The sequence below is a fragment of the Scleropages formosus genome, chromosome 8, assembly GCF_900964775.1.
Source record: "Scleropages formosus chromosome 8, fSclFor1.1, whole genome shotgun sequence".
Lineage (NCBI taxonomy): Eukaryota > Metazoa > Chordata > Actinopteri > Osteoglossiformes > Osteoglossidae > Scleropages > Scleropages formosus.
The window spans coordinates 28878447-28893917 of record NC_041813.1 but is presented as its reverse complement, the minus strand read 5'-3'; the positions used below and the strand labels follow the sequence as shown (position 1 = coordinate 28893917).

The 15471-nt window shown below is 49.8% G+C and overlaps 1 protein-coding gene across 1 annotated transcript; it reads right to left on the bottom strand.

The window, feature by feature from the left end:
• Positions 1-312: 312 nt before the first annotated feature.
• On the bottom strand, positions 313-2413 carry LOC108941581 (lens fiber major intrinsic protein-like). The gene is made up of 4 exons (XM_029254336.1): positions 1964-2413; positions 1425-1586; positions 873-953; positions 313-516 (listed from the first exon to the last, which is right to left on the bottom strand). Exons 1-4 carry the CDS (start codon positions 2411-2413, stop codon positions 313-315), a joined length of 897 nt encoding a protein of 298 aa, XP_029110169.1.
• Between the last annotated feature and the right edge of the window lie 13058 nt (positions 2414-15471).

The following is a 15471-nucleotide window of genomic DNA, read 5'->3' as shown; positions in this document are numbered from 1 at the left end:
CGTCCTATTTGACGTACGCGCGCCTTCCGTCTCTGTCATCTCCGGGCATCATTTCAGTTCTCACCCAATTAGTACGAAAGGAAACCAGCACCACAACCACCACCACGATACTGTTCGCAGAGGCTGTTCCGACACCTTACAGGAGCGAATGGCCAGACTGTAATACTAGTCACACAAGATCTCCATGCTGCTGCTGGGATTTTCAAAGAGATCAGCGGTTCCACAGAAAATGTAAATAAGTTAATGAAGACAGCTGATAGAACACCTGAGCGCCATGTGTACGTATTCAACTGTCAGGACAATTGTACGACCTCACATCCTTGCTCCTGGTTGTGGGGGGGGGTCGCCGGGTGCCCCTGTGTGCTCCAGGCTGGTGGGCTCGCTGCGAGGGCTGAGGAGGACAGCTCCCCGGAACTCGAGCAGCCAGTCCCTAAGGCAACCCCAGCGGGGACGCAGCACCACGTCACGAAGCACGGCGGCCAACATCGCCCCTGCACAAGGCCCTGCCCAGTACACCTGACAAAAAGACGCGCGGGTCAGTCCGTGATCAAAGCAACGTGGTTATGGACCATTTACAAAGTCCAGATGCTAGCGTTTCGTCACGGTCGAGGTCTTTCTGTTCAAAACTACCGATGATGAAACTGCTGAAGATGCTGACCAGCCGCGCTCCTCAGATCAAGCGCGCAACAAGTACATCCGAAGCTGGATGCGATTCTCTTATTTTGAGACAGACTCTGAATAGAGGTCACCTTTGAAAATAAAAGCCTTTATTACAGCACCTCTAACGTCAGGGATAAGGAGCGTTCTCCGATGCGAGCGCTGCCGGTTACAACGGGGGACGAGTACAAGGCAGGGAGAATGGAAGGACTCACCCACTGATTTTTGAAGTTCAGAGCCATCACAGCTGGGCCAAAAGACCTGGATGGGTTCATCTCACAGCCAGTGTAACTCATCTGGAAGCAAGACAGAGAGCCCATTAATCCACCTACTGTATCCCAGGGCTGGTCCACCACCATCTGAAGGGCTTGTAGGCTCTACAGGCTCTCCAGCGTCCCAGAACTCAGCTGCTGACCGGGAAGTGGTGGCCTAGTGAGTGGGTTTTTTCCATACCTGAGCCAGTCAAGTGATTCTAGTTTGTATCTGAACAAAGACCTCAGCTCGCGGAGGCACAGCAAGAACATGCGGGAATAGCAACATTAGGGTGGAAATACCACCCACCCTTAAAAAACATGCAAAGAGGGTCTTTTTAAGCAGTTTTTATCAAAACCTACCTTCGTCTGTTACTTTCGCTTGACATTGAAGGATGTAACTCGAGAGCAACTTCATTCTCAAGGCTTGAAGCTGAAAGCTACACTATGGGGATCGTCTTAAATAATCGTGTCTTTGAAGCAAACCAAAAAAAAAAGCACAAATTCTGCTCTTACTGTGACCAGGTGCCCCACGGTGACCGAGAGACCGACCGCAACGGGACCAAGCTGCTGGAAGGGGGATTCGGGACGGCCGGTTGCAAAGACGACAAGCGCAAGAATAAAGGTGATGAACATCTCCACAGCAAAGGCTTGGGAAGAATAGACTCCTGGGGCCAGCTGGAGAGTGAAAAAGCGAGAGATTACAGTACGGCTCTGGATAACTTACAGTCAATAGATTATTTACTCTGGTAATGCAGAAAGGGACAGCAGAAGAATTGCACACTGGTAGCTGTGGCCCAACTAATGGTGTGAATAAGCTGGTTTCTCCACAGATGTGAAGAAATAAGAACTTTGGAAGTATCTGCCCAACATACTAATTACTGCATGTCTTCATGGTGTTGTTGAAAACGGAGGATGGTGTCAGACGTGCAATGTCACATGGCACTTAAACATTACCAACGGTTTCTTTCCAAAAACCACTGTCGATTGCTCAACGGTGATGTTATGAATCGCAGGTTAATAAACTCAACTGTACTGAAGGAAGCATCACTCACCTGATTCAGGGCTCCCTCCCCACAGAGGGGGGCTGAGCTAATCCCGTGAAGGGTGGCGGAGGCACAGATACCCCCCAGGAGCTGCACGCCAATGTAGAGCACGGCTCGCCAGGGGCTAACCCTCAGGCCCAGGGCCAACGCCAGGGAGACAGCTGGGTTCAGGTGGACACCCCCGGAGGCTCTGGGCCCAAGGCAGGTAGTCACGAGAACCAGGGAGAGCCCAAAGCCCAGGGCAACATGTAGAGGGCTGGAGCTGCACTTGAGGGCCAGGCCTACAGGGTCCAGAGGGAAGTTTGCAGCGGGGGCCAAGTCAGCGGGCCACAGAACCACCGAAGCCAGGCCTGCAAATAGAAAGAGAGTCGTGCCCAGGAACTCGCACAGTACATCCCGCAGGAAGGACGGTGTCCACGCCTTCCTTAGCGCCGCCGTGAGCTGGGATAGCAGCTGCATGCCGAGTCTCGATCTTGTAGTTGAGGCGGAGAACTGACCTGAGCACAATTGACCTGAGCACCCTCACCCATAAAGGTCCAGTACTTACGTACGTGTACGGCGGGGAGGTCCAATGTACGGTTCCGACAGACCATCAAAAGAGTGGTGGCTTTGTAACGAGAGGACAGGCTTATCGACCACGCGGATTCTCCACCTCCCTCCTGCTCTCAAGTTCCTGTGTTTAAATGTAGGCCGGTGTCCGTTTTCGCTCCCGACGGATTTGCCAGAATCTGACGGAACCGGTCTTATTTTCACATCTACATGCCTCCTCATATGAGCTTTGCGGAGGACTGTTCTCAGCAGAGGGGCTCATTCTGGCATGGAGTGTGACCTGAGTGCCAAGGAAAAGCTGAGCTGAGGGAGATTAAAAATGTCACATTGCTCAACGTGTGACCCCATCGGACCAGATTTCTGGTGATGATCAAGGAACAGATGAATTTTTGAGCTCAGTCCAACTGTTAATGGATTGCTGCTCTGATTTCAGCCCAGATGAGAGTTGAGATACAATGGTAGGACATTTAGAGAAACTTCATACAAGATTTGGAACTTTCCTTTTTACTAGCCAAAGGAATAAATTCGATGAATGCTTCAATACGCCCCCTTTGGCAAAAACGATTCTGTTTGAAAAGAAGTCCACACATGCAACTAATGACTGACGGTTACAGTTTACAAATGATTCCGACAGGAGGAGCCTTCAGCGTGAGCTCTCCCGAGACCCTGAGAAGTGAGAGATTGACAGATTGATTCAGCAGCGAGGAACTCCGAGCTCATGAGATAACCTAGAGGTTGACCGCAACAATGACCACGCAGACACTGATACCGAGAAGGTCAGTTTAAGGAGACCAGCATCTAGGGCTGGGCAACAAAGGTGTTGAGCAAAATAAGGGAAGATAATGTTTCCACAACCGAAGGAGATGATGGCTGGATGTTTGGATGGCTGGATGTTAAAATGAAGCAAAACAACCCCAAGGGCAGCAGCTTGGTGTTTGTCCGAGCAAGGGAAAATAGGGGAGATGTGCAAGGCAGTCCCACCCAAAACCACAGTCTGGCGGATCTGAGTCGCAGGATTCAACGTGATCGAATCTGACGCTAACGAAGAAGGTTTAGAGAGAGAGAACCCAGCAAGCACACAGGCGGAACCTGTAGACGTAAAATAACGGTTTCACCAGAAGTCCAGCGGACGAAATTCATCTTCTGTATGTCATGAACTCTTTAGAAGTGATGTGACTCTTGGGATCTAAGCTCTTCCCTGTTCTCCGAATGTCTTTATAGACAAAACATCTCCCAAGTGCTATTCGACGTCAGCAATTTCAATGTTACGGCCGGTTAGCTGTGACCGAGTCGGTTAAATGAGGACGAAGGCTGGGAAGGTACAACCTCGGGACTGCTTTGACACCGACTTGTTTCGAAGAGACCTCAGCGTCCTGCTGTCCACCTTAATCTCTCCTCTTTCTTCTCCCCTGGTGCTAGCAATCCGACGATTCTGAAAGCTTAGCCTAGCCACCGCCCAGCCCTCCAGGTCAGCTGCGCCAGCCCTTATGTCCACTCCTGCATGGTTCTGGACTGACCTTTCGTTGAACGTTGCTTCTGCCCAACGTTCCACCTGCACGGCAACCTGCAGTTTACATCAATTTTTCCACTCCGATTGCTTTGCCTATTAGCTCACCCTTCGCTCTCAGCTAATACGCAAAAGTACAAAACAGGGCTGCATTTATCATCACTTCTGGTTCTTTCATCCATGGCAGCCTGCAATTTTCCCCATTTGCACAGCTTGATATTTCACCGACGCACACCGAGTTAAGCACGTCGGTGAAGAGCGCTCGAGTCGGACCTTTGCGTTGCAAATCCACATCCTTAACCGCGATGCACGTATTGCTCACGGTCTCCCATTGTTCTTTTTTTGAGCACATTGTTCCATCCCCCATCATCCGTGGACCCAGAATCCTGTGCTCTTATCATAACCGTAAAGCAATCATGCCTCATGGAACTTTCACCATTGAGCGTTACCCTCCCACAGTTGTTGGGTTTGTAGCGACTACAGGTTGGCGTGCGGATATTTTTCTCAGTCCGTGTGCTTTCCTGGTCTGGGCGCCAGGTTTGACGTGCCGCACACACAACCACACACCCACACAAAAAGGAGCCTGTCCCTCTGTGAATATGACCCGAGTAGATGGTTTCTAATGGACAGAAAAAAAGATCTACGTTGTGGAATGAACAAAATGTCCCGTGAGTAGGAGGTGGAGGAGTGCCTTAGGGGTCCGAGGTGTTGCAGCTTCTTGGGTTTTTTTGGAAAGGCTAAAATGGTTGTTTTGCAACAACATTTAACTTCATCTCCGTTCGGGGGCCTTCTGTCGCCACCTGAAAGTTCTTGCACTGGTGCTGGAACATGACCATCTTCTGCACATGCCAGAAGTCTACTTTTCTCCACATGGTCTTAACGACAGCCACGGTACCGCACAAAAGTGTTGTGCCTCTAAGATCTGACAAAAGATCATGTTCGACTCTTGGAAGCCTAGTCATGAATGCCCCCACCCTGAGGGAGTGAAACAAGTTTCTGTGAAATGCTCCCATTGCGTGGAGTTTCATTCAGAAACGCAACGAAGAGCTTGTTTACCATCCCGCCGAAATGTCGTTTGGGAACCTGCGCGGTCGCTTAGGAGGAACGACTCAACCGTAGCTTCCTCCACCCTCACAAAGGCCCACGGAGACGCACGAGGAGAACGTCGGTGGCCCGGCTGGCTGAATGACTCGCGTCCGAGTGAAGCCGCGCAGTTTCAGCACTTGTGAAATTCGTTCTACGGAGAGCCACTCGTCGTCACGCGTACCTCGACGCTGTCACCTCTTCGTGACGTGGTCCAAGGTCATCACAGCGGAGATTATTTTACTTTCTGCTATAAACCTGCGATATTGAACCACAACACAATTCTTTCGAGCGCTGTGATTATTTGTCACTACGTACCCTACATTTGAGCAGTACGGTAGCTCCTGGGTGTAGTATATTCTCCTTTGTGTTTGCATGAGCTTCCTATCAGCGCTCCTGTTTCCACCCACTGTGCAAAGCCGTGTGTTTGCGTGTGAACGAGTGTCTGTATGGCTACCCTGTGCTGGACCGGCATCCCGTCCAACCCTCTCAGCTTCCAGGATGGGGGGGATCACGTGGGCCCGGCGCCAGACAAGCGTTACTTACTTCTGCGTGTTTTTCTCAGTTTTCCTAGTTATCGACCGACTCGTAACACACAGGAAGCTCTACGTTCATTAATCGTGTGTGCGCTTTGCGGTCTGTCACATTTCCGGTTTTAATTGAAACCCAGCTGAATAGGGTTTTAAATAAAAAATTAAAGGCTTGGGAAATATAAAGGCTGACTCTTGCTCTGTCCTCTCAAAGCAGCTGTGTCAGAAACACACAAAAGGTTTTTTTTTTTTTTAATCTATTTTTTAAAAGTCAGAGATATGCGATGCCCCGTGGGTGTTGGAGTGTGTGGAGAGCGATGAGATCAGACCCCAGTGACCCTGTAACCCACCTCAAGACAGACAGAAAGAAGCCACTGTTTACCCTCTTCTCCGGAGCCTTCAAGCACATGGTAAAATGAAACTTGAAGGATGCAACAAAGTCCGAGGCTACGTTCCTTCATATGCGGTTGTTGACCACCTTCCGATGCTCTTAACTCCATCGGCCCCAAACCTTTACAAATCATAACCCATCAGCAGTTGATGACGGCAGGCGAAGGACAGTACTGGTGGAGAAGTCACTCTATGAACGTTCAACACTGCAGGAGGGGATCTGCTGCAGAACCTGAACTGCAAAGGTCCCGGTTTTAGAAAAAGGTGCAAAATATCGTGCTTTTGGATAAAAAAAAACATCAGTCAGATACTGAAAAAAAGAGCCTTCGCACAACAGGCCGCAAATTCAGCGAATGTTCATGGGTCACCCGAGCCAACATCTCTTGGATTGTTGGAGTTTGAGGTCCAGGGTTGGACGGGGGATCCGTGCCCATAGCTTGTGACAGGGATGAAGATGGAACATGGGCCGGTGGCGAGGCGGGGGAGGGGCGACAGAGATTGGATCGAAGCTGCGCACAAAGCTCTCATTGACTCGGTGGGGTTTTCCACTTGAGAGGCCCCCGCACCGCGATCAAAACACGGTATGCCGGAGCGGCTGGAGATCTCAATACGCATCATGACGAGCGCTCTTTGTTTCGCCGTTGCCCTCTAAAGCGATCGCTCGCCTTGTCCGCGGCAGCAGAGTCGAAACACAGCCGATGAAACTGCACTCGTTTACATATGTGACCTTAGCGTGTTCAGCCAAGAAGAGTTATGGGTTATCTCGAAAGGCACGGGGTCGAAGGCACGGTGCTTCCCGTACGGAACATCGGGACCAGAAAGGGTTACTCCTGACGGTGATGGAAGGAAGTGAGAGGTATTGGGGGAAGTGAAACACAAATACTGAGCAAACACAGTAAACTTGCTTCGATGTTAATATGTGTAGGACGCATAAGAAACCAGGGACAGGTCGCAGGTTCGAATCTCGTCTCTGGCTGTAGTGCCCTTGAGCAAGGTACTTACCCTAAATTGCTCCAGTAAAATTACCCAGCTGTAGAAATGGGTAAATAACTATGAACAGATTAACATTATAAGTCGTCTTGGGGAAAAAGCGTCAGACGAATGAATAAATGCAAAACCGCTTCGGCGTCACAATGAAAAAGCGTTACGAGGCCGAACGTTCAAGAAAGGGACGACGAGGACGGCGGATTCCTTGTCTCCGAGCAGGAGTGTGGATCCGTCACGAGACACGCCCGGTTTGCGGCTCGGACCTTCTCCTGATGTTTCGAGGTGTGCGACAGCTGCCGTCTGTTCTCCGCGAAGCTGCTCTTGCTTTGCCAGGTGCGCTCACTAGGTGGCGGAGCAGTACGTGGCGTCACCTGAGCACCGGACGTAGGCGCCGGAGCGCTGTCCTCGATTCCCTGTCCTGCGGGCGACCCGGGCCTCGTTCCCCTCGTCCACCCCGTTCGCCTGCCCCACGCGTGTCGCGTCCCCTGTCAGGTGACGTTATGCGTTCGGCTCCTTCTCATTCCTTGCCATCCTAACAGCTGCCACGCAAACCTGGGGAGGTGGGGGACGCGACTAAGAGCGCAGCTGCGGGGCGTTTTCCAGCCTGCGTGCGTACGTTTCGCGCTCATCTGTTCAGGCTCCGCGCGTTAGTGAACCGTTAACTGCCGTTTGTTTTTTTCCTTGCAATGGGGGGTGCGGTGGCGCAGTGGGTTGGACCGCAGTCCTGCTCTCTGGTGGGTCTGGGGTTCGAGTCCCGCTTGGGGTGCCTTGTGACGGACTGGCGTCCCGTCCTGGGTGTGTCCCCTCCCCCTCTGGCCTTACGCCCTGTGTTACCGGGTAGGCTCCGGTTCCCCGTGACCCTGTATGGGACAAGTGTGTGTGTGTGTGTGTGTGTGTGTGTGTGTGTTTTTCCTTCACAAACTCAGTGCAACAGATCAAAAGAAAAGTTTTAAAACAACTTGACTAAAGAACGGAAAGCGGCGAATGGCAACTGAACTCATAAATTGCCTAGTTGTGGAATTAAAAAAAAAAATTCATTATTATACCATGAGTGGTAAAAGACAACATTACATCACTACACAGCAGGTAATTTGCTATATACTGCAGTTTCAAGTTTCACCTATGTGTATATTTACATTTACATATTTAGCAGACGCTTTTCTCCAAAGCAGCTTCCAACGAACTCTATGTAGCCTTATCATCCCACACACCTTATTCACCGTGGTGATTTACACTGCTAGATACACTACTTACACTGGGTCACTCATCCATACATCAGTGGAACACACACACACACACACACACACACACACACAATGGGGAACTTGAACAGCATGTCTTTGGACTGTGGGAGGAAACCAGAGCACTCCAAGACTTACATTGCTAGAAACACTACTTACACCGGGTCACTCATTCATACATACATCAGCGGAACACACTCTCTCTCTCTGTCACTCACACGCTATGGGGGAACCTAAACAGCATGTCTTTGGAGTGTGGGAGGAAACCAGAGCACCCAGAGGAAACCCACACAGACACGGGGAGAGCATGCAAACTCCACGCAGACTAAGCGGGACCAAACCCACATCCTCTTGCACCACCCAAGCGTTGCGAGACAGGGGCACTACCCACTGTGCCACCCGTACTGCTGGATAGTTTACTGCAGCTAAAGTGTGTAACTTAAGGGTCCAGCAACATCACACCCTCAACCGCGGCGCCACCTCTGGGCTGCATTTCAGGTGGCACTGCTCCGGAGGAGAGCAGGTGACAACACCTCCGTTTCAGTGTGTCGGCTACGCCGTTACCGGCCCGCTCCTAGGTGCGGACAAACGGTTTGACCGGTCAAATCGCGATGGAATCGCTAAGTGTTCCATGTAGATACGCTGATCTCGCAGTGGACGCTTGGCACATCACAGAACCCTCATCTCGGACCGCGAACACGGTCGTAAGGATCGTCCGCGTAACCCGATGTTGGTTCTCAAAGGCGGCACGGGGTGGGGGGTGCCACCTCGCAGAGCTCTACCAAAACGCGCAGCCTGTTGTGGTCGATCCCCCCCGGCAACATCTGGGGACAGAGCGGCCGCTTCGCTGCAACCGGAACCGCGTTCACGGTCTGGAGCGACGTTTCCCGAAACCTGCCTCGGACGTAAAGACGGACACTCCTCGGAACATCCGCAAACGCAACGCTATCAGTGAATTGAGAGCTGCTGCCACGCGTTCATTCAAAGGCCCCAGGTCCAAGTCCGACCGCCCTCGATCGAGGTACTTACCCCGGATCCCACTGGTAAAAATGACTCTGCTGCATAAATAGGTGACGAATGGTGAGCTGCTTTGGAGGAAAGTGCCAGCGAATAAATGTACCGATCCTGCATGATCAATACATCCAGAGCAGTAGTAAGCGATGACTCAGCGTCTGTTTTACATTTATTTATTATTCATTCATTACATTATTTATTTCTCCAAAGCGACTTGCAGCGTTAATTTACCTACATTACTTACACAGGTGGGTCATTTTTACTGGAACGATTCAGGGTGAGTACCTGGCTCAAGGGTGCTAGAGCAGGAGATGGAATTCGAACCTGCGACCTTTGGGTCCAAAGGCTGAGCGGAACATTAAATGAACGTAATACGCAGAAACACACACACACGCACACACTCATCCGTACAACCGATGTCGTGCAGGAAGTCGACGGGGCTGATTTAATACCCCCTGCGTCCGCCGCACCAGCGCTCCTATTTTTATCTGCTTACTCTGTGTCGCCCCCTTCTGTTCGGTCGTGGCACGGAGCCAAAGAGCTCATGGAGGCTTCAAGGAGGGAAGACGACAGCTTGCCGTGTAGCGAGAAAGAGAGAAAATTTAGAGGCGGATGGAAGATTTTTTCTGCGGTTAAGGAGGAGAGCAGAGGAGAAGAGCAGTTAAGCGAACGGATCGGTCGGCCCAGCTCTCTGCTCTTCAGCGGCCTCGTTTTTCAGCGGCTGCTCGCAATGCAAACAACCTGAACGAGGAAGCGACTGGCAAAAACAAAGTAAATGGCGCGTTTTACGAGGTGCGCGCCACTTCGGAGGGCAGTAAACTCTGTGCTCTTGGAGATCAGGGTTTTAGGTTGAGACCACTTCAATTTGTCATTTTTAACAATGGCTCTCACTGCGCTGTCGGGCAGAGTAACCATGGTAAGTGGTAAAACATGTAACCGTGGCCATCTGAAGGGGACGGAGGGGTGCAGCGGGTATGGCCTGTGCCTGCTCTCCGGTGGGTCTGGGGTTCGAGTCCCGCTTGGGGTGCCTTGCTATGGACTGGCGTCCCGTCCTGGGTGTGTCCCCTCCAGCCCTTCGCCCCGTGTTGCCAGGTTAGGCTTTGGCTCTCCGTGACCCCGTATGGGACAGGTGGTTTCAGACTGTGTGTGTGTGTGTGTGTGTGTCCCACAGGGGGTTCCTTGCACAAAATCAAATGAAAATGGAGAGGAAATGAAACGGGCTTCCCCACCTGCACGGTTCAGCGGAGGACGAACATTTCCATCTCTCCACGGCGTCGATCCTGCGTCCCGAGCGAACGGAGTGATCGAACCCAACACGAGGAACGTTCAACTTGTGAAATCAGGCGAGAAAATGCAATTTCTGAAAAGATGTCCCTCCCAGCACCTCTTTGTTTCACGCTTACGGTCATCGCTCAGCTGCGGTCCTTGCAGCCCCGGTCACGATGAGCTCGTGCGGGGCAGGTCACCGTGTTCTCGCACGTGTGTCACGTCTCCGTTGACCGTGAAACGCAACCGTCAGTCCAGTTGGGCGGGTGAGAGCGGGAAGAGAAGTAGCGCAAGGACCCCCAGCGCCGGACGCTCTGTACGGACAGTCGTCACGGGATGAGTTGAAGTTCTACGTGCTTTAGGTGTATTTGGCCAACAAATTCCCTTTAAAGGCTTTTTCCCCCCCATGGGTGCTTTGAAGGAACCGCTGGGATCCTATTTAAATGCTCAGTTCTGGAACACAAACAGGGAACATTTTGCTTTCTCAACTACAGATTTTTTTTTTTTTTTTAACCCTCCCTGAAGTTTTCTTTTTTGTTTCATTGTTATGAGAAGCGTCGCGGCCTTGCGCTGCGCAACGCTAATCCGCAAGGAGGCGTTCGGGAGCGCGCGGCGTCCTTGGGGTAGTCGTTAGGAAACTTGTGAGTGGGGTCTAAAAATATCGCTATCAAAACACCTCGTTGCTTCTTCTACCAACTGTTACCACAGTGAAGCTACCTGACTCTAGGGTACAACAGCAGGGCACCCCCTTTAACCTAGATTTGGCAACTCGTAGTTCATCGGTTCATGTCCGCTGTGCTCCTTGCTGCTCATGGCACCATCGATCCCTAAGGCGGGTGGTGTCCGTGTAACACATTTCAAAGCCGAACACACACGCACACGCACACGCACACACCAAAAAACAACACAACGATCCAGTCGACGTGATGAGCGCATCCACTTTTGGACGACTTCACTGATCTTGTCAGAGTTCGGAGAAGTACGCGAGCGCCCGAGACGCGATCCCACGGGGGGGCGCCGTGTCAGGATCTTGAAACGCGCCGAGACGCCGGCTCGCCGCGGCCCGCCCTTCCGAAACGAGGCGGCGCGCCGATGCGGCGACGGTGACTAACAAGATTAAGCCAAAAATACAAGTTAAGGATCAAAAAGTACTTCTCCCTTATTTTTGGCTCTAATTTTACTTTCTCTTTTTCTGCTTGTTAGAGGGGGGAAAAGTAAAAACACACACACTCACACACACACTTGCAGATGTCCCTGCTTCACTCAGAGTGATTCATGGATGATTCACTGCTGTGGGCACACAGCCTTCCAGCGTTGATGGCATCCTCACTAGGAGTCCTGTCTCGAAATCCCCCCCCCGTGCCTGATCCGTGCACGTACGTGCGTGACCGACGGAACGGTCGTCGTCTCCAGGGTACCGAGGTCCACGTTCCGGCTCCGAACCTCATTTGGATGCGTCGACAAAGTAACCACCGGCAAAGCGGCTCTGGACTCCGTCACTTGGTTCCATGTACTCATTTCATACAACATTTCACCGGCGCTGCCAAAATAAAAGCGGCGCTGGAGGATGTTATCGGACTTTCCGGAAATCAAACGCCCCACGTCGTCTGCGCCGCGTTCGTCCCCGCTTGCCGAGCTCTTACAAGTCATTTCGACCCCCCCCCCCCAAAGACACTTCCAAGTACGCTGCCCGCCAGATGCGTTTCCCTACCGAGCGTATCGAAAACGCGGGAGCGCTGCCCTCGGCCTGGAGAGAGTGTGTGAACGGGATTGCATCATGGATACCCCGAGAACTCATTTGCACCGGGGGGAAATATTCTGGCTCTCAAGTCGATATCTCAACGAATACGCTCTCCCAGATCCTTAATAAACGCCGCAGTTCCTTTCGGACACGCTTAGATTCATGGCTTCCGGTTCAGCACGCGGTGGGGGAGAAAGTTTAATTTAAAAAATAAAAAAAAAAAAAAAAAAGAAAAGATTTCATGATTCATGTCTTAAATCAGTATCAACTTCTGTGTTCCGCTATTTGTACAGCAGGGTATTTTACTAGCTCAGCGTAGGGTAAATATTTAGCTCAAGGGTACGGGAGCAGGATGCCTCCTGAGATTTGAAGCGGGAGCTTTGTCTCGTGTCTCAGGGTTCTCCTCTGTTCTGGCATCGACGGAGCAACTCGGAATAATAGCGTCAAAGTGTAAATACGCGCGTACCGCGTGATGCGGTCGATGTCGCGCACAGGTGGTGTGAAGCACACCCGGAGGTGAACCGGCGCATCAGCGGAGCTCATCGATCCCGTGGAAACAGAACCGAACGGTTCTGCCAGACCCTCTGATTCCGAGTAACACACGGCGAGTCTCGGGAACCGGAACCACAATCCCGGGGAGGCGATCAAACCTCGTGTTTTGCCCCCCTCCGATGTTGAGTCGGTCCAAAAATTAAACACGGCCAAGTGTTCTGGGAGGATCGATGCCAGGCGGCTGCGGACAAACAACAGAACAAGACTTCTGGAAGCAGCCGTGCATTTCTAGAGTACGTTTCATTTGCCGCATGCCGCAGTATAGAACAGTATTCGTTACGTGAGTAACTGAGGTATAGGCCTGTCTATTATTAAGCTAATTATTAATTATTAAACATAAACACGTAAACACTAATGGAGCTCTTGGGAGATCAGGGGAGAAGTGAGTCTGAAAAAGATGAGTTTTGAGACCATACTCCAATGTCGGGAGGATTCAGCAGTTCTGAGTGAAAGGGGGAGATCATCCCACCACATCGGAGCCAGAACCAAAAACCTTTGCGCTTTTCATTTCGGACCTCTTCTATGGGACCACCGGACAGGAGGAGCGTAGCGGTGCGGTTGGGGTGTCGCGAGCGATCAGGCCTTACGGATACGAGGGAGCAGATACGTCGATGCGTGCGGAGGTGAACGATGACTCATGCAGCAGCGTTCTATGTGAACTGCAGAAGTTTGATGGCGGAGGACGGAAGGCCGAAAGGGAGGGAGTACCAGTAGATACATCTCCACGGTCTGGACCAGGAGTAGCGTAGGGTTTATGAGACAAGGACAGATCCTGCGGATGTTCCACAGGACCGTGAGAAAACGTAACGTGAGCTTTACAGTCAACATCTCCTCGACTTCTGAAACCAGAAGATAAAAACTTTTTTTTTGAAAAAAAAACATAGAAAAAAAAGCCTTTTCACATTTGTCATCTAGTTACTGGGGACAAAGTAATGTAAATACTCAATTAAAGAGACATCAGATGGTGGCATTTTAAAAATTTATTTCTGGCAGTGGGGAATGGATTCAGAGAAGATGCCGAAAAGAGACGCTGAAGGATTTGTTTTGCCGAAAGTCTTTGCAGTACACATACTTTGCAGTACCGTGTCTTTGGCTCAGTCTGTATTAATGAGAAAAAGGCAAATGCATTAATTGTTTTATTTTAATTTGACACTGTTAAAAAGTTTCTGCTTCTTGTTTTCGTAGATGCTGTTCATGTTCATTGGTTAATCTTGTGTTAACAGTATTCTGTATTATTAATGTAGAAATGAGGAAATACCCTGTATTAACGATAAAAATAAATGCATTTTGGGGTTTTAATCGAATTCTTCTGTATTATTTACTTCTTTACTCATTTTTTTTACTTTAAGTGTTCTTTTTCTGCTGCTGTTGTGCTGAGGACTGCGACACAAAATTTTATATCGAATCAAAGCAAATCAAATCATTTACTTTTGATTTCTTATTTTGGTTGATGTTCATGTTTGTCTTGCATTTACTGTATTTTCTATTAATGTATTAATTAGGAAATACTCTATTAATGAGAAAAATATAAATGCATTCATTGTATTTTAGCTCGATATGAGTAAATAGTTTTAATTCTTATTTTGGCAAATGTAATTCATGTTAATCTTGTTAACTACAGTATTTTAATTCATTCAAAACCGATGAGTTTGCTGTACAGTGCTGTTAAAATCACAGTGTGTTGCATCAATCCTGACCTTGCGGTTCGCCTTGGACAAAGTCGTTGGATGATAATTATAATAATTTTACATACCAGAAACATTATACACAATTTTTAGCGGAACGCTAAAATTTGTTTTAAATAACATTAAAAATCTTTGATTAATAAAAACGCTGGGTTGGAGCATAAATGTTGAAAATAAACAAATTCTGCACCACGTCACTGGGGCATAACTGTCCAGTGTAGTTCAGGGCTTAGCGGCCTGTAGGAACAAGGAGCTATTAGAACTTCCACCTCTTTAAACCAACATCTGCTTTGAGACAGAAGGCTAAAGCTCTGCATAAAGGGGATTAAATCAAAACGGCAAAAATTCTAAACGCAACATTTGCAAATGAAAGAAACTGAACCGTTTCGCGTGCAACTGAACTAAGCTGCACTTTTCCCACTGAAAATCAGGACGTGGAACAATCTGGGTTAAAACAAAACTTGGAGGAGCACACATTTCCAGAAAGGCTTTTGGCTCCTGTTACATCACTGAGAAATCCAATAATCTAATGGACACCAAAAAAGGATAATGGCACATTTTTTTTGCGATGCGGACCTCCCGACCCTCCGAAAGCTGCTTTGCCATGTAAGGTCTCCGCGTTGTGGATGCTGGCGTTCCAGATGAGCTCAGACTGAGCAGCAAGACAAGTTTCTCTTTAACCACTTCTCTCTGTGCAAAGGCCGGAGGTCCGACACCCCGGATGTGTTTTTTTCTTTTGGCACCTGAAGAACCAGATTCATCGAAGACCAGCAGACATCTTATTTGCTCCTACCATTAGATCCAAAGGTTCGCTTAGAGAATAAGCAGTGATTCAGTCAAAGTCAGAGCAAGAACTGTTCAAAATGTGGGCTGCAAGTAAAATTCATACAAAACCCTTTCTGGACCTGATTACCACACTGGACAAATACACCGAAGTGACAATTTTCCCCATAAAGGCTGAAATTTCGCTGA